The sequence below is a fragment of the Micromonas pusilla genome, assembly GCF_000151265.4.
Source record: "Micromonas pusilla CCMP1545 genomic scaffold MICPUCscaffold_3, whole genome shotgun sequence".
Classification (NCBI taxonomy): Eukaryota; Viridiplantae; Chlorophyta; class Mamiellophyceae; order Mamiellales; family Mamiellaceae; genus Micromonas; species Micromonas pusilla.
The window spans coordinates 341163-357495 of NW_003315884.1; the positions used below are offsets into that span (position 1 = coordinate 341163).

General features: G+C 67.5%; 10 protein-coding genes across 10 annotated transcripts; 3 read left to right on the forward strand and 7 right to left on the reverse strand.

Annotated features, from left to right (window-relative positions):
• Window positions 1-512: 512 nt before the first annotated feature.
• On the reverse strand, window positions 513-866 carry MICPUCDRAFT_9009 (uncharacterized protein; the record flags this gene model as incomplete). The annotated part of the gene is made up of 1 exon (XM_003057121.1): window positions 513-866. A coding segment is annotated over one exon (354 nt), but the record flags the coding sequence as incomplete, so codon positions are not given.
• A 339-nt stretch (window positions 867-1205) lies between these two features.
• MICPUCDRAFT_56026 (uncharacterized protein) lies at window positions 1206-2558 on the forward strand (the record flags this gene model as incomplete). Its single annotated transcript, XM_003056656.1, has 1 exon — window positions 1206-2558. The coding sequence occupies one exon, from the start codon at window positions 1206-1208 to the stop codon at window positions 2556-2558; it is 1353 nt and encodes a 450-aa protein (XP_003056702.1).
• Window positions 2559-2635: 77 nt separating this feature from the next.
• Window positions 2636-5196, reverse strand: MICPUCDRAFT_56027 (uncharacterized protein; the record flags this gene model as incomplete). Its single annotated transcript, XM_003057122.1, has 2 exons — window positions 2636-4751; window positions 4973-5196. 2 exons carry the CDS (start codon window positions 5194-5196, stop codon window positions 2636-2638), a joined length of 2340 nt encoding a protein of 779 aa, XP_003057168.1.
• A 187-nt stretch (window positions 5197-5383) lies between these two features.
• On the reverse strand, window positions 5384-6677 carry MICPUCDRAFT_56028 (uncharacterized protein; the record flags this gene model as incomplete). The annotated part of the gene is made up of 2 exons (XM_003057123.1): window positions 5384-5997; window positions 6182-6677. 2 exons carry the CDS (start codon window positions 6675-6677, stop codon window positions 5384-5386), a joined length of 1110 nt encoding a protein of 369 aa, XP_003057169.1.
• A 156-nt stretch (window positions 6678-6833) lies between these two features.
• On the reverse strand, window positions 6834-7676 carry MICPUCDRAFT_38598 (uncharacterized protein; the record flags this gene model as incomplete). Its single annotated transcript, XM_003057124.1, has 1 exon — window positions 6834-7676. The coding sequence occupies one exon, from the start codon at window positions 7674-7676 to the stop codon at window positions 6834-6836; it is 843 nt and encodes a 280-aa protein (XP_003057170.1).
• A 141-nt stretch (window positions 7677-7817) lies between these two features.
• MICPUCDRAFT_15500 (uncharacterized protein) lies at window positions 7818-9070 on the forward strand (the record flags this gene model as incomplete). Its single annotated transcript, XM_003056657.1, has 3 exons — window positions 7818-8104; window positions 8234-8590; window positions 8836-9070. 3 exons carry the CDS (start codon window positions 7818-7820, stop codon window positions 9068-9070), a joined length of 879 nt encoding a protein of 292 aa, XP_003056703.1.
• Window positions 9071-9228: 158 nt separating this feature from the next.
• On the reverse strand, window positions 9229-9726 carry MICPUCDRAFT_8179 (uncharacterized protein; the record flags this gene model as incomplete). Its single annotated transcript, XM_003057125.2, has 1 exon — window positions 9229-9726. A coding segment is annotated over one exon (498 nt), but the record flags the coding sequence as incomplete, so codon positions are not given.
• Window positions 9727-10931: 1205 nt separating this feature from the next.
• Window positions 10932-13245, forward strand: MICPUCDRAFT_70934 (leucine-rich repeat-containing protein). Its single transcript, XM_003056658.1, has 2 exons — window positions 10932-10986; window positions 11182-13245. The coding sequence occupies exons 1-2, from the start codon at window positions 10939-10941 to the stop codon at window positions 11722-11724; spliced, it is 591 nt and encodes a 196-aa protein (XP_003056704.1). The 5' UTR covers window positions 10932-10938; the 3' UTR covers window positions 11725-13245.
• MICPUCDRAFT_32138 (adenosylhomocysteinase) lies at window positions 11849-14173 on the reverse strand (the record flags this gene model as incomplete). The annotated part of the gene is made up of 2 exons (XM_003057126.1): window positions 11849-13462; window positions 14088-14173. The coding sequence occupies 2 exons, from the start codon at window positions 14171-14173 to the stop codon at window positions 12085-12087; spliced, it is 1464 nt and encodes a 487-aa protein (XP_003057172.1). The 3' UTR covers window positions 11849-12084.
• A 170-nt stretch (window positions 14174-14343) lies between these two features.
• MICPUCDRAFT_46615 (uncharacterized protein) lies at window positions 14344-16241 on the reverse strand. The gene is made up of 2 exons (XM_003057127.1): window positions 15239-16241; window positions 14344-15165 (listed from the first exon to the last, which is right to left on the reverse strand). The coding sequence occupies exons 1-2, from the start codon at window positions 16218-16220 to the stop codon at window positions 14426-14428; spliced, it is 1722 nt and encodes a 573-aa protein (XP_003057173.1). The 5' UTR covers window positions 16221-16241; the 3' UTR covers window positions 14344-14425.
• Window positions 16242-16333: the final 92 nt, after the last annotated feature.

Here is a 16333-nt window from a genome sequence, read left to right on the forward strand (position 1 = left end):
AGCTCGTCGAAGGTTTTGGTTTTCGTCCCCGCGCCGACGTCGTCGTCGACACCGGTACCGGTCGACGACGACGACGACGACGACGACGACGAGGGCGCCACCTTCTTCGCGTCGCCGCCGTCGCCGAAGGAGTAGAGCACCGCCTCGCCGTCCGAGGACGCGCGCGCGGCGGGGACGACGCGCCGTCGCGTCGACGACGACGCGCGCGTCGTCGTCGTCGTCGTCGTCGTCGTCGTCGTCGTCGTCGTCGCGCGGATCCTCCGGGCCGTGACGTGGCCGACTATCATCGCCTCGACGCCGCGACGGGTCCGCGACGCGACCTCGACGCGCGGCGCGCGCGCGCTCGCGACGCCGCGCGCGGCCGCGGCGATGCCGGGCATGCCGACGGCGCGCGGGGGGAGGGCGGGGGGGGGGGGGAGGGGGGCGCGGGAGACTGTGACGACGACGTCGGCGGCGCGGTTCGTTACGGGCATCGTTTGAGGATTCATTCGTCACGGCAGTCTATCGCCTACTCTGCTCCGGAAAACCTCCACCCCGAGCGACTCGAGCACGCCCTCGACCGCGACGTGCGGCTTCCTGACCCCGACGCGCACGTCCGCGACGCTCGGGAACGTCCGAAGGAGCGCGCTCGCGACGCGCCCGCCCACGCACTCGATGAGGTCCCTCGACGCCCCGGTCACCTCTCCCTTGACGACGTCGAACGCGCGCGCGTAATCGACCGTGTCGCCGATGTCGTCGCTCGCCTCCGCGGCGCGAAGGCACGTCGACATCGCGACGTCGACGACGAACTTCTGCCCGAGCGTCTTCTCCTCGGGGAGGACGCCGTGGTACGCGTGGAACACCATCCCGCGCATGTGGATCTTGTCCACCGGCGGCGTCGCGGCGGACGACGACGACGACGCCGCGGGGGAGGAGGAGGAGGCGAACGCGCGGCGCGAGGAGGAGGAGGAGGAGGAGGAGGAGGAGGAGGAGGAGGAAGACGCGGCCGCGGACCGCGCGACGCGGGCGAGCCGCGAGGCGTCGCTCGACGCCGCCGCGTCCGTCACGGACGCGACGGCGACGCGCAGGAGAGGCGAGACGACGCGGCCGCGCATCGTCAGACCGAGGCGTGCGGCGCGCGCGGGCGAATGGAATGATTGGCATTGCCAAACTTCATCAGTCCAGCTCGCGAAGCATTCTCATCAAACGTCAGATCGACGGGCGCGATGGCGGCCGGGCGAGGGGCGCCCGCCGCGCTTCCCGACGACGCGGAGCTTCTCGCGATCCTCCGCGCGGACCCGAGACTCGCGAGCGTGCTCGAGGACCCGGAGCGATACCGCCTCCAGGTCCTCCTCACCGAGGTCGCACCCGCGAGCGACGGCGACGGCGACGACGACGGTGCCCACTCGGCACCCTGCGAGGCGACGACGACGACGACGACGACGAGAACGACGACGACGAGAGCGACGCTGCGACGGCGCGCGTATCGCGCGGACGCGGAGTACTTCTACCCCGCGAGCGCGGTCAAGATCTACGGCGCGGTCGTCGCGCTGTTTCAGCTGCAGCTGATGGCGTCGCAAGGCGTCGCCGTCGTCGAGCTCGACACCCCGCTCGCGTTCGAATCGAGGACGGCACCGGTCGCGGCGTCGAACGACGCGCCGCCGCCGAAGTCGGCCGCCGCGCCGCCGCTCGGGTGCTCCGCGCCGACGACGATGCGCCGCGAGATCTCCGCGTTGTTTCACGTCTCCGACAACGAGGCGTTCAACCGGTGTTACGACGTCGCGGGGAGGACGCTCATGTGGGAGTGGGCCAACTCGGAAAGTTTGAATCCCCCCTTCCGAGGGCCGCGGATACTCCACCGACTGTTCAGCGAGGCGAAGGGAACGGACGACGGCGGGTCCTTCCCCGGGGTATGGGCGCGCGTCGGGCGAGACGGCGACGAGGACGCCTGGCGGAGGGTGTTATGTCGCAGGCACGACGTCTGCGGCCACTTGGTCGGAGACGCGAAGCGAGAGTCCGTCGGAAAGGCGCACGTCGCCGCGGACGGAACGGTCGTCGACGAGCCGCTAGACTGCTCGGCACGCAACCGCGCGAGCCTCGCGAGCCTCCAGGACACGCTGATACGACTCACGCGCCCGGAGTTCGACGAGTCGAACTTTAAGCTGACGGAGACGCACCGGCGGTTCGTTCTCGCCGCCGCCGCGGGGTCGCCGCGCGACTCGCCGGATCCGTCCGCGCGCGACGACGCGGCGACGTTCCCGAACAACTACAACAAGTTCTTCGTGGACGGCGTGACGCGCGCGGTGGGGGGCGACGGGAGCCGCGTGAGGATCACGAATAAGTGCGGGCAGGCGTTCGGGTTCAGCGTGGACAACGCGTTCGTCGAGTGGATCGGCGGCGGCGAGGACGAAGATGAAAACAGAAACAAAAATCCGTTTTACCTCGCGGCGGCGATAGAGACGAACGCGAACGGGGTCGTGAACGACGACGTGTACGAGTACGCGGACGTCGCGGAGCCGTTCATGGACGCGCTCGCGGAGACGGTCGCGCGCTGGGTGTGGCGAGAGAGAGAGAAGTGAGAGGTGAGATGCGATGACGGTCGTCGTGACTAGAACGTTTTCGTCGTTGAACAAAACGCGAACGACGCGGAACGCTACTACGACTGCACCGCGAGCTTCGCGAGGTGCGCCATGAACACGCTCATGGAGATGTCGTCCGTGAGGATGATCTCCGACCCCCCGCCGCCGTCGCCGCCCCCGCCCGCGATCGCGCTCTCGTAGCTCCCCACGCCGCCGGAGCCGCTCGTCGCGTGCGTCGACGACGGGTTCAACTTGGCGAGAAGAAACCGCGCCTGCGAGCCGCCCTGGTCGCACTCGACTAACCGCGGCGTCGGGCACCGAATCGCCATCGCGGCCGCGGCGTCCGCGACCGGCTTCGCGAGGAGCTCCCTGAACGCCTCGTGCTCGGGTTGGTCCTGGTAGTTCGCCTTCCTCCACGCCGCGATCGTCGCCCCCGCGTGCACGACGATCATGAAGAACGTGTCCAGCAACAAAATCGAATCCGGCGTGATCGACGCGACGTCTAATAAAACGGGCGTCGGCGGCCCGTTAAACGTGTACGACATCAGCGTCGGCTGTATCATGACCAGCGAGTTCAAAACCGTCTCTCGGCCCATCATGAGGCGGTAAAACGCGGTCTCGTCCGGCGAGTTATTCGCCGTCTGCAAAAACTGCGACCGACGCAGGTTAAACATAAACTGCGGGTAAATCGCAAACGGTCCGGGCATGCGAAACGTCTCCGGCGCGTCCTTCGCGTACTCCCCAAATTTCGACCCGACGCGTATCAGCGTCCGGTCCAGCCAGCGAAGCAGGTCGAACTCCTCCTCGTGCTCCACCCTGAACGTCGCCTGCCTGGCCATCAGCGTCGCCGTCGCCTCCTGATCGAACCCCTGCACGATGTCGTGCGCGGCGCTGCTCTCCGCCCACCTTCGCGCGACGGTCATCACCCGCAATCGAATCTCCCCGTCGCTCAGCTTGAACCTGGTGCAAAACTGAAGGTAGAACGGCGTCCCCGCGGGTATGGGGTTCGCGTGCTGGTTGATGATCTCGTAGTACACCGCGAGGGACGTGCTCTGGTTCATCGCGCAGCATCGCCAGCTCGTCGTCTGTCCGAGGCCGACTTCGTTCTCCGAGATGGACCGCGACTTGACCGCGAGCGCGCTGACCGGGCCGATCGCGCCCTGCACCATGACCTGCGGGACGCAAAACACGGAGAAGGTCCCGTTGAAGTACATGTCCAGCATCCCGTTCTCGTCGCGTCGGAACATCCGCTTCAGCGACTGCCGGAACGACTCCGCTCGGAATTGCTCCGCGAGAACCATCACGCCGCCCGTCTGATCCACCGCGGTCTTCATCTCCGCGAGCCCAACCTGGTCGAGCGAGCACGCGAACACGTCCAGCGTGTGCGCGTGCGTCGCGAGGCGAACGCCCAGCGAGTTGTAGTAGTTGTTCGCCTGCTTCCAATACTTCGCGTTGCTCTTCGCGAAGTCTTGATGCGTCCGGATGTTTTCGCTCATGTCCCGCCCGACGATGGTCCCCGGCCCCAGCGTGCACGGCCCCGACGTGAACACCATCACTCGCGCGCCCTGCGCGCTGTGCGACTCCGCGACGAGCGCCTGCGCGGCGGCGATCGCGACGCCGGTGCACCGGCACGGCCGCGTGCCCTTCTCCGTCGGCGACGGATCGGGCGAGAGCTCGTCCAGCACGGTTTGCAGTTGAAACTCGCACTCGCTCACCGGGAGCACGAAGCGTTTCATCGCGCCGGCTTCCTCGGCGACGTGCGACCCGCGCTGCTTATTCTGCGCGTAGTACGCGTGCTCCTCCGGCGTGAGCTCCAACCCCAGCAGCTTCTTCAGCTTATCTTGCTCCACGTCGTCGTTGCCTCTCAGCACGAACGCCTTGGACATCCCGTGCGACGTCTCGCACAGCTCGTGAATCGTCACCGTGCTCCCGAACGTCACCAGCGCGACGAAGCACTCCTCGGGAAGCAGCGCGACGAGCTGCCCGAGCGAGTCTTTCGCGTCCTGGAGCTCCTCTCGAGACATCGTGACGTCGAGGACGAGGACGAAGCACGGCGGCCGCGGGGATTTATTCTGCATCTGGTACTCCACCGTCGTGTACGCGGGGAAGAGCTCCGCGGGGAGGTTCTGCTCGCTGATCTCGTGGTAGTTGCGCGGCAGCGCGTTCCCGGTGTTGCACAGGCAGCACTGCCATCTGATTGATGATTATGGGAGGGCGCGGTTTCGGGCGGGTTGGGGCGTCGGCGATAAATAAGGCGGGTCGAGGAGGCGCGACGGAAGAGATCCGTCGATGGATGCGCGCGATGGATGATTCGGCGTGGAGGGGCGGATTCGATCGCGAGGCGCGATCGCGGTCGCGATCGACCGCGACGACGGCGGCGGCGGCGACGCGGGAGGGCGCGTTTACGCGCGCACCGTTTCTGGTGGTAGTCCATCATACAGTACGGGTTCAGAACCGCGCTGCACTCGGTGCACACGACGGGTCCGTACGGCAGCACGGGCATCTCCGGCATCGCGCGGCACGGCGTGCACACCGCGCCGAACGGAAGCACCACGCGCGTCGCCTCGATCCGCGACGACGGCCACGCGTTCCACGATAACCGCACGCCCTCGCGCTTCTCGAGCTCGGAGAAGTCCATCGCGCCGGAGGGCGGGGGCGCTCGCCGGCCGCGGGGGGCGCTCGCTCCGCCCGCGCGCGGGGAATGACGACGGCGAAGACGGGTGCTCACAGGTGTTACTCGCGTGACGCGACGGGCGGGCGGGGAGCAGCGCGCGGGACGCGGCCTCTCCGAGCGACGCTTCAACTGGATGACATCCATCGTCTGTCTAATGCCGACACGGCGACTCGTCCAAGGAGAACGACCGATACCGGTGCAACCACGCTCGCCACCGCGGCAAGGGCCTCGCCAAGACCTCATCCCCGCCTCTCGCCTTCCCGCCCGCCACCTTCATCGTCTTCGTCGCGCCGACGACGCGACCGCCCGCGACCCACCGGTACGTCACGAAGCCGTCCCCGGGCGATCTCCCGCCGACGACGCCGGCGACGCGACGACGAGCCTCCGCGAGCGGCAGCGCGAACGGCCGGAACGTCTCCTCCGTGGGACCGTACGGCCATGACCCGGGCGGGGGGGTGATGTGAAAGTCCAGGTCCGCGCCCGCGCGACGTAACGCCTCCTTCGCGTGCGTTGGAAGCAACGGCGCGAGGTTCACCTGCGCGGTTTTCAACGCGTCGACGTCGGTGTCTAATACGACGATCCCGACGTGCGCGCCGTAGTAGTTCCCGAGCGTCGACACGTCCACGTCAGCATCGGGTGCCGTCCACGTCAGCGCTTTGGGCAACACGTGGAGCGCGATCCAGTGATTCGTCCTCCCGCCCTCGATCGCGAGGTTACTGAACATCGCGAACGCGGGGTAGGTGCGCACGCCGAGATACGCGCACGCTGATGGTCGTTCCATACAAAGCGACGTCGGGGTGGAGTTCAAAGGCGTCAGTTGGAGTTGAAAGGGGTCGAGGGCGGGGATTGAAAGCGATGGGTGGGCGGAGAGACACGACGGCAAAAGTCCTTAAGGAACGGCGTTCACCACGCCGACGCGGTCGTATGGGAACCAGTGTATAGAACGCACCTGACGCCACCGCGATGAACGCCGCGGGGAGCGTCCCGGCGCGTCGGTTGGTGATCACCCGCCGCCACCCGGTCCGTCGCTTCTCCGTCGAGCGCAAAGGCGTCTCCGTCCTTCGCTCGCCGATCGCGCCGGTGAGTCGTCTTCGCGGCGTCGTCGGCGTCGAGGATCGCTCCTCCACCAAGTCGTTCTCGTGCTCGTCGTCGGTTTCCTCCGCGAGCTCATCGCGATTCAGGGTCGAGAACGAAAGCGCCGAGCACGCCGCGACGAACGCGAACGCGACGACCGTCCACGCCGCGCCGACTTCCCACGCGAAATACGCCGGGTATTCGAACAGCTTCTCCGCGCGGCGCGCTCTCCCACTCGTCACGACGAGCAGCCAACTTAGCACGACGACGCCAGCCTGGTGCCGGACGTGCGGCGGCGCGAGTCGAGCCAGCCGCCGCGCGCCCGCCGCGACGGATTTCGGTCGAAACGCGACGGCGTATAGCGGCGCCATGATCATGCTGAGGGTCGAGGGTCCATACGAGCGATGATATCGGGGTGGAGTTGAAAGGCGTCAGATGGCGTTGAAAGGCGTCGAGGTGTGTCGGGATTGAAAGCGATGGACCCTGGGCGGAGAGAGACGACGACAAAAGTCCTTAAGGATCGGCGTTCACCGCGCCGACGCGGTCGTACGGGAACCAGTGTACAACAGAACGCGCCTGAACGGGTACGCGGACATCGGCGGCGGCGGGAGCGCGATCACGACGTGGAACGCCGCGCCGGCGACGCACAGGCATCGCATGATGATCTTCGCGCGCTTACGCCGCGTCACGACCGGCGTGTACGACACTTTGAGCCAAGGGACGACGTACGCGTCGTCGCGGTACCTGGACGCGACCCAGAGAAGCGTCGGAAACGACAGCTCGAACACGGTCGCCGCGTACGGCATCGCGCGAAGGACCGCGGGGGATGAAAAGCTCGCGCTCACGCCGAGCGTAGACGCGGCCGCGACGAACATGCCGACGCAGCACGACGTCTTCGGGTCGTGCCACGCGTCGTTCAGCTTCGCGACGCCGGTGGAGAGATAGAGCGCGAAGAGGATCGCTCTGCAGGAGCGGACGAGTCGATCCTCCACCGCGGCGCGACGCGACGACGAGACCGCGAGCGCGTTCGCGTCCGCCCCCCCGGAGCTCGTCGCCTTCCCCCACGTCGCGATCGCGACGGCGACGCACGTCGCGAGCTCGAGCAGGACGTGGTTGCTCTGCGAGCCGTTGACGAGGAGGACGAGGACGCCGGCGTGCGACAGGTCCGCGAGGCGGCCCGTGGAGGAGGGCGAGCGATTCGCGCGGATTATCGCGGTCGCGAGCAGGATCGTCGGGAGCGCGGAGAAGAGGGACCGCCACTCCACCAATCGCTGCGCGTCCTTCGCGACCTGCAGCGCGAGGCAGTGCGAGAGCAGGAGCGTGAAGACGGCGAGCGCGTCGAGGGGCTTCGGCGGCTTCGCGCGCGCCATCGCGCCCGCGGAGGACGCGCTGCGATGCGTCGTGCGCTGCACAAATGATGACGAGTTGACGACGACGCACGCGCTTTTCGTCATCCGTCGGCGCATATTCATCATTTCGGGGATCGCGGCGGCGCGTCGTCGCGGCGCGACATGGAGGTCATCGAGTCCTCCGCGACGATGCGCGCGTGGTCGCGCGCGCAACGCGCCGCCGGCCGCAGGATCGCGCTCGTGCCGACGATGGGATACCTGCACGAGGGCCACCTCGAGCTCGTGCGTCGCGCCAAGGCGGTCGCGGACGTCGTGATCGTCTCGATATACGTCAACCCCGCGCAGTTCGCCGCGAACGAGGACTTCGGGACGTACCCGCGCGACGAGGAAGGCGACGCGGCGAAGCTGCGCGAAATGCGCGTGGACGCGGTGTTCGCGCCGAGGCGGCTGTACGTCGCCGCGGACGAGGACGCGATGAGGGCGAGGAGCGCGACGAGCGCGAAAAGCGACGAGAAGACGTCACATTCGTCGGGAGGAGGCGAAGCGTCCGACGGCGACGGCGACGGCGCGACGGCGAGCGCGCCGTCGCCGTCGTCGTCGTCGTCGCCGCCGCCGCCGCCGCACGAGACGTACGTCACCGTGGAGAACCTCCAGCGAGGCTTCTGCGCGATCACGCGCCCGCACTTCTTCCGCGGCGTCGCGACCGTGGTGTGCAAGCTGTTCAACATCTGCGACCCGGACGTCGCGGTGTTCGGCAAGAAGGACTACCAGCAGTGGCGACTCGTCGAGCGCATGACGCGCGACTTGGACTTCGCGATCGAGATCGTGGGCGTGCCGCTGATGCGCGAGGAAGACGGCGTCGCGATGAGCTCGCGGAACGTCCGTCTCACGCCGAAGAACAGGCTCGCGTGCCGCGCCGTCTCCGTCGCGTTGGAGTGCGTCGCTGAGGTGCGTTCTATACACTGGTCCCCGTACGACCGCGTCGGCGTGGTGAACGCTGATCCTTAAGGACTTTTCCCGGCGCGTCTCTCCGCCCAGGGTCCCTCGCTTTCAATACCCGACCGCGACGCCTTTCAACGCCATCTGACGCCTTTCAACTCCACCCCGACGTTCGCTCGTACGGAACGACCTCTGAGATGGGCGCGGTGATGAACAACGCCAACGCGGCGAAGGAAGGGAGGGGTCTCGAGGCGACGCTCATGGCGGGCGGCGCGCTCGCGTCGTCGCTGCAGACGATCGTCCGCGACGCGATCGCGATGTCCGGCGGCGAGGTGGACTACGTCGAGGTCGTGGATCAGCTCACGTTGCGGCCGGTGGAGAGGGTGACGGCGGGGGACAAGGTCGTCGTGCTCGTCGCCGCCAAGTACGGGGACGTTCGGCTGTTGGACAACGTCGAGATCGGCGGCGAGGCGTGACGCGGCGAGCGCTCGGTCGCTTAATACACTTAGCATATCCCCCGTATGTGGCGCGCGGTGCGGTACGCGTACGCGCAGCGGAACGGAAGAAGACGCCCGGTCTAGCGGTTCGCATCGCATCGTATTACGTAGATGATGAAGCGTCGAAACGAAATCCGTCACTTGATGGCCGCGTTCTTGAGCGTCGAGACGCACGGCCCTTTGCTCGTCATGAACGGCACGCCGTCGTACTTGGCGACGCCGTCCGCGTCCGTCGAGAGCTTCTCCGCGCACTGCTCGAACATCTTCTTCTTCGGGGTCAACACGTCGACGGGCTCGCCGTCGAACCCCTCGAACGCAACCTTCTCTCCGTTCGGGACGCCCTCCGGCGGGACGATGAAGTCCACCTCGGTGTGGTCCGCGTTTGACGCGCACATGACCATCCCCTCGCTGAGCTCCTCCCGCAGCGGGCCTTTCTTGACGTTGCAGAGCACGAGCACGCGCGCGCCCGTCATCTGCGCCTCGGTCTTAAACGCTCGCAAACCGCTGACGATCTGCCGCGGCCGCTCCTCGCCGAGCTCGACGCTCTCGACCCAGAGCTTATCCGCGCCGGGGTGCTCCCACGCCTTGACGATCGTCCCGACGCGGATGTCCAGCACGGAGACGTCGATCGCCTTCTTCGTCGCCTGCGGTTTCGCCTCCTTCTTCTCTTTCTCCTTCTTCTCCTTCTTCTCTTTCTTCGCGTCGCCGCCCTCCGCCGCGCCGCCGCCACCGCCGCCGCCTTCGCCGCCCTCCTCGGGTTTCTTCGCGCCCCCCGGCCGCGCGATGACCCGCCCGTCGCTCATCGTCATCGTCGTCTTCTTCTCCTTGCTCTTCGGCGCGATCCCGCGCCTCTCGTCCTTCGAGAGCTTCCCTTCCTTCTTCGGTTTTCCCTCCTTCCCCTCCTTCCCGCCGCCTTCTTTCTTCCTCGCCGCCGCCTCCGCGTCGTACCGCTCCTTGATCTCCCTCAGGTCCGGCATCGGAAGCCCCTCCACGCCGTGCGCGGTAAACGTTTGGTGCACGATGGGCACCGGGCCGAAGCATCCCGAAGCATCGCCGCCGGTGACCGCGCCGACGTGGTCCATCCACCGCATGACGTTGACGAGCGCCTTGTGCCGCTCCGCGCCGAGCGCGATGAACGGCGCGTGGAGCGACGCGTACGCGAGGACGTCCGCGAGCGACAGCGCGGCGTCGGACGCGATGAAGGATCGCGGCAGGAGGTGCTCGTTCAGCGCGTCGAACGCCTCGTGGGTCACCCCGGCGGCGTACTCCGTCGTCGCGCGGTTGATCCATTCGGTGACGAACGCCTCGCCTTCGGGCGTTTTCGAGTTCATCAGGACCGCCGCGCGCGGCGAGCGCGAGCAGACGTACTTCGCGACGGTGACGAGCCCGTCGAGGACGCCGCCCGCGTCGGGGGCGTCGATCGAGCACGCGCCGCCCTCGGGCGCGCCCGCGGCGACGGCGATCTCGTCCGCCACGCCCGCGTGCTTGATCAGGATCGTCATCGTCTTGCCGACGACGCTCGTGAGCGCGTCGACGGTGAGCGTGAGGGGCGCCATGGCGTGCGTCGCGCGAGTGTGCGCGCCGGCGACGGCGGCGACGAGGGTTGTCCGCGGAGAAAAACCTGATGTGGCTGCTTGTGGCTTTTTACGCGCTCGGGCGATTCCTGTGTCTACAAAAAAAGTTCATCGGTCAGTTGAAAGGGAGAGCGATCAAATGTTGAAACCGAGGGATGGGTTTAAAACCAATGTAAATTGCACCTCGTCGGATTCGTCGGAGGTGTCGTGCCGGTCGTCGTCCCTCCGCAGTCGCGGACGCGCGAGGACGCGGCGCGGCGTCGAAGGCCCGGCATGTCGCACGGCGGCGGCAGGGTCACGGGGATCACCCCCGGCGCGTCGGTGCGTCCCCTCGCGCGATGGTCCCCCGCGCGCCTTCGTCCCGTCGTCCTCGCTCGAAACCGCGCGGCAGCGAGACGACGATGCGATGCGATAATAATCCGAATGTGATCCGATAATTCATTCGTCACCCCACGTCGTCGACCCGACTTCCGACCGCCCGCTCCCTCCGTCGTCGTCCCTCCTCCCCGCGCGCAGTGCCCGCCCGCGGGTTTCCCGCTCGATTACTCGTACAAAGAGGTGACGTCCGTGGCCGGGTTCTTAGAGGACGACGGGAAGCCGTTCGCGGGGATCGCGAAAGGGATGGATCACTCGAAACTCCCCAAGGGCAGCGTCCTGAACGCGACCGGCGTGCGGCTGAACAACAACGCGCTGCGCGACCTCGCGGGGCTCGAGGAGTTCCTAGACGCGGTGCTCGACGACCCGAGCGAGCTGCGATGGCTGGACTTGTCGCACAACCAGCTGACGAGGGTAGACCCCGTGATCCTGAAGTACCCGAGGCTGAGTTGCGTCTACCTCCACGGGAATAAGATCGAGAGCATACGCGAGATCGACAAGCTGAGCGCGCTGGAGGAGCTGTCGAAGTTCACCGCGATGGGGAACCCGATCGAGGAGCGCGCGGACTACCGGATGTACGTCCCGCACCAGCTGCAGAAGGTGCGGTCGTTGGATTTCATTCGCGTCACGCCGACGGATCGCGACAAAGTGGCGGCGTGGCACGCGTTGCGACCGAAGCGGTAGCGGCGGGCGAGGGGGGGGGCAGGGGGGCGGTGGAAGACGGCTTCGGCGGGTGAGAGGTCGCGCCGCCGCGCGTGTGTATAGCGAACGCAGTGCCGTGGTCGTCGTTCGTCTCGATGATGATCGATTTGATTTATACGTCGGTAACTTCATTACAAAGCAAAGAATAGCGGGTTGGCAAAGAAAACAATACGCGTGCCGTGTTCGGCGCCGAGTCTTCGTCGTCGAGCTCGTTAATAAAAGCTTCGACTCTCGGCGCCTACCCCCCCGTGGGACTCGACCAGACTAATAAGCGAGCGGTGGTAGTATTTCATCTAACGTTTATCCGTGAAACGCAAACGGAATTGCTGCGCACGCGCGCGCTTAGTAGCGGTACGCCGCGGGCTTGTACGGACCCTCGACCGGGACGTTGATGTACGCCGCCTGCTCCGCGCTGAGCTTCGTGAGCTTGACGCCAATCTTTTCGAGGTGAAGCGCGGCGACCTTCTCGTCGAGGTGCTTGGGGAGGACGTACACCTTCTTCTCGTACTTGCCCGTCTTGCGCTCGTTCCAGAGCTCGAGCTGCGCGATCGCCTGGTTCGTGAACGAGCACGACATGACGAAGGAGGGGTGACCGGTGGCGCACCCGAGGTTGAGGAGACGGCCCTCCGCGAGCATGATGATGCCGTGGCCGTCGGGGAACTCGTAGCGGTCGCACTGGGGCTTGATGTTCGTGTGCTTGATGCCCGGGTAAGACTCGAGGCCGGCCATGTCGATCTCGTTGTCGAAGTGACCGATGTTGCCGACGATGGCGTTGTTCTTCATCTGCTTCATGTGCTCCACCATGATGATGTCCTTGTTACCCGTCGTCGTGATGAAGATGTCCGCCTCCTTGACGCAGTCCTCGATGGGCGCGACCTGGAACCCGTCCATCGCCGCCTGGAGCGCGCAGATCGGATCGATCTCGGACACGATCACGCGCGCGCCCGCCGCCTTCATCGCCTGCGCGGAGCCCTTCCCGACGTCGCCGAAGCCGGCGACGAACACCGTCTTGGACGCGATCATCACGTCCGTCGCGCGCATGATGCCGTCCGGAAGCGAGTGACGGCAGCCGTAGAGGTTGTCGAACTTGCACTTGGTCACGGAGTCGTTGACGTTGATGGCCGGGAAGAGGAGCTCGCCCGCCTTCTGCATCTCGTACAGACGCTTGACGCCCGTCGTCGTCTCCTCGGAGACGCCGACGCACGTCTCGACGATCTTGTGCCAACGCTTGGGGTCGATCGCGAGGTTCTCCTTGATCGTCTTGAGCACGAGCTTCATCTCCGCGTTGTTCGTGGTGGACGGGTCCGGGATCGCGCCGGACTTCTCGAACTCGATCTCAGCCTTGTAGCCCTCGTGGATGAGGAGCGTCGCGTCGCCGCCGTCGTCGACGATGATGTCGAGCGGGTCGGAGCCCCAGTTGAGCATCTTATCGGTGCACCACCAGTACTCCTCGAGCGTCTCGCCCTTCCACGCGAACACCGCGGCGGAGTCGCGCGCGACCGCGGCCGCGGCGTGGTCCTGCGTGGAGAAGATGTTGCACGAGCACCACCTCACGTTAGCGCCGAGCGCGACGAGCGTCTCGATGAGCACCGCGGTTTGGATGGTCATGTGGAGCGAGCCGGAGACGTTCGCGCCCTTGAGCGGCTGGGAGGGGCCGAACTCCTTGATCATGGACATGAGGCCGGGCATCTCGACCTGCGCGAGCTCGATCTCCATGCGACTGAAGGGAGACGTTTCGTTTTTGGGGTGGACGGCGTCGGGGAGTGGGGAAGAGGACGGACGTCAGCGGCGGGCGGCGGGGGGAGGAATAATCCGATGATTCCCATCCGGGGGACCGAGCAGGGCCTCGGCCGCCAGCCAGCTGGCGAGAATCCGAACGCGACGAAACGGCGGCCGCGACGCGCGACGGCGACCGACGACGTCGCGACGCGCGACGACGCGCGCGAATCGACTACCGCGCGGTCGCGAGGAGCAAACGCCGCGGACGCGCGGCGCGACGCCGCGGACGCGCGACCGCGACGCCGCGACGGCCGGATCGACGCGGCGCGGCGCGATCCATCGATCGAACATCTCGGACCGACGGCGGAAAAGCGACGCCGGCGACGGCGCGACCGCGGCCCGGAGACCGCGCCGCGACGGCCGCCGTCGCGCGGTTCCGGCCGCGCGACCGCGCGACCGCGCGCGAGAAGAACGCGTCTCGTCGGAACCGCGCGAAGACGAAGGCGGCGCGGCGCGCGCGCGGACGCGCGGCGCGCGTCCGCGTCGCGCGTCGTCGCGCGATCGACCCTCAGACGCCGGTGCCGAGAACGCCGCGCGGGGCCGGAGAAAGCGCGATCGAGACGCACCCGAAGTCAGCCATGGCCATGTCGCGAACCTTGTACTCGCGACCGTTGACGGTCTCGACGACGCACATAGCGGAAGGGGCGGCCATCTTTGTTGAGGTGTGTTGCGTGTTGCGGCGAGAGCGCGCGGTACGTAAAGGAGCGACGCGATCGGGGGAGACGTCGTTTTGTCCGCAGGCGCGGCGTGTGCGCGTTTCTCAGCCTCGGAATGGCCGACGCGGCGGTTCGACGCGGGGGTCGACCGACCGCATGGCCAAAGAAGGTTATGGGCTCAGTTTTTTGGAGAAGACTGGACTCTTCTCGGACCGACTCTTTTTTCTCACGCGCGCGGCGCGGGCTACCTACCCGGGGGTCGTCGGCGCGAACGCGCTCCCGCCGGGGCTCCTCAGCGCGTCCATCTGCCGCTGCATCGCGTCCATCTCCGCGAGCAGCGTCGCGAGCTTCGCCTTGGCGGGGGAAAACGACCCCGGAGGGACGAACGCCGCCTTGGACGCCGCGCTCTCCTTCCTCGCGGCGCTCGCGCTCACACTGGTTCCCATACGATCGCGTTGGCGTGGTGAACGCCGATCCTTAAGGACTTTTACCGGCGCATCATCATCATCTCTTCCACCCCCGGGGTCGCCGGTCCCGCGCGCGGTCGGACGGCTCGGCGGCGACGACGACGATGAGAAAGACACCGGGGATGGCGTCGCGGACGACGAAGATGGAGGCGGCGACGACGCGAACGACACCCGCCGCGCCGGCGACGGCGACGGCGCCGGCGACGACGACGGCGACGACGGCTCGCCGAACCCGCGCCGCTCCCTCGCCGGGGACGCGGGAGCCGCCGTCGCGCCGGCGACGGTTGACGTTCCATCTTCCACGGCGACGGACGCCGCCGCGGACGTCTCCATGTCCGCGCGCAGACGCTCCATCTCGTCTCGTAACGCGGCGTTCTCCGCCGCGAGCGCGTCGCGATCCGTGCGCGCCTCCTCCGCCTTGGTCAGCGCCGCTCTATACGAGCGAACGTCGGGGTGGAGTTGAAAGGCGTCAGTTGGAGTTGAAAGGCGTCGAGGTGTGTCGGGATTGAAAGCGATGGACCCTGGGCGGAGAGAGACGACGGCAAAAGTCCTTAAGGAACGGCGTTCACCACGCCAACGCGGTCGTATGGGAACCAGCGTATAGAACGCGCCTGAGCAGCGCGGACTCGACGCGCGGCGACGTCGACGGTACCGGTACCGCGACCGCCGCCGGCGACGCCGCGGCGACCGACGGCGCCGACGTTGGCGACGAGGGCGAAGCGCGCTCGCGCGACGCCTCCGCCTCCGCCTCCGCCTCCGCGACGACGACGTCCCCGACGTTTGTATCCTCGTCAAAACGCGCCGCCTGCGCTTCCCTCTGTCGCGCGTCGTCCGTGACCCCGCGCAACGCCCAATACGCGGTCGTCGCCTCCGCCTCCACCTCGCGCGCGTCCGCCTCCATCCTCGTCTTGTGCGCGCTGAGCTCGCGCATGAGCTTCAGCTGCGTCGCGCGCGTCTGCTCCAGCGCACGCGCGAACTCTCGCGACAGCGCCTCCATCGCGCGCTCGCCCTCCGCCACCTCCTCGATCGCCGCGTCTCTCCGCGCGTCGCTCTCCGCGAGGCGCTCCACGAGAAGCGCGACGTCCATCTCCGCGCCGCCGCCGTCCGCGTCGAGGAGGTCGCCGTGGAACCCGCCCGCGTTGCGTCCGCCGCGCTCGAGCCCCCTCGCGTCCAGGGCCAGCTCCGCGCGACGCAGCCGCGCGTCCTTTTCCTCGAGCTCGTCCTGCACGCGGAACAGCTCGAGCGTCTTCGCCTCCAGCGCGCGGCGAAGCTTGGAGATCTCCGCCGCGTGCGCGGTGCGCGCGTGCGCGTCGACGTCTCGCGTCTCGCCGACGCCGCGCGAGCCGCCGACGCGCACCGGCGGGCTCCCGCCGCCGTTCGGGGACGACGCGCCCAGTCGTTGATGATGATGCGGGAGGAGCCCCCCCTCGCGATTCGCCCCTCCCGCGGAACGCGCTCTCGCGGGCGACGCGCACGGGGTCGACGCCGGCGACGACGCGAGCGATGACTCGGTGTAGTCGTCCGCGTCCACGCCCGAGGACGAACAGTTCTGGAAGATGCCCTGGAACCACGACATGGCGACCGCGGCGACGCGCGCGACGCGATGTGGCTCGACGACGACGTTCAAAAACACTCAGTGCAGTCGATGACGCGCGCGAGAAGAGCGTGCACGAGCCTTTCAACGCTGCG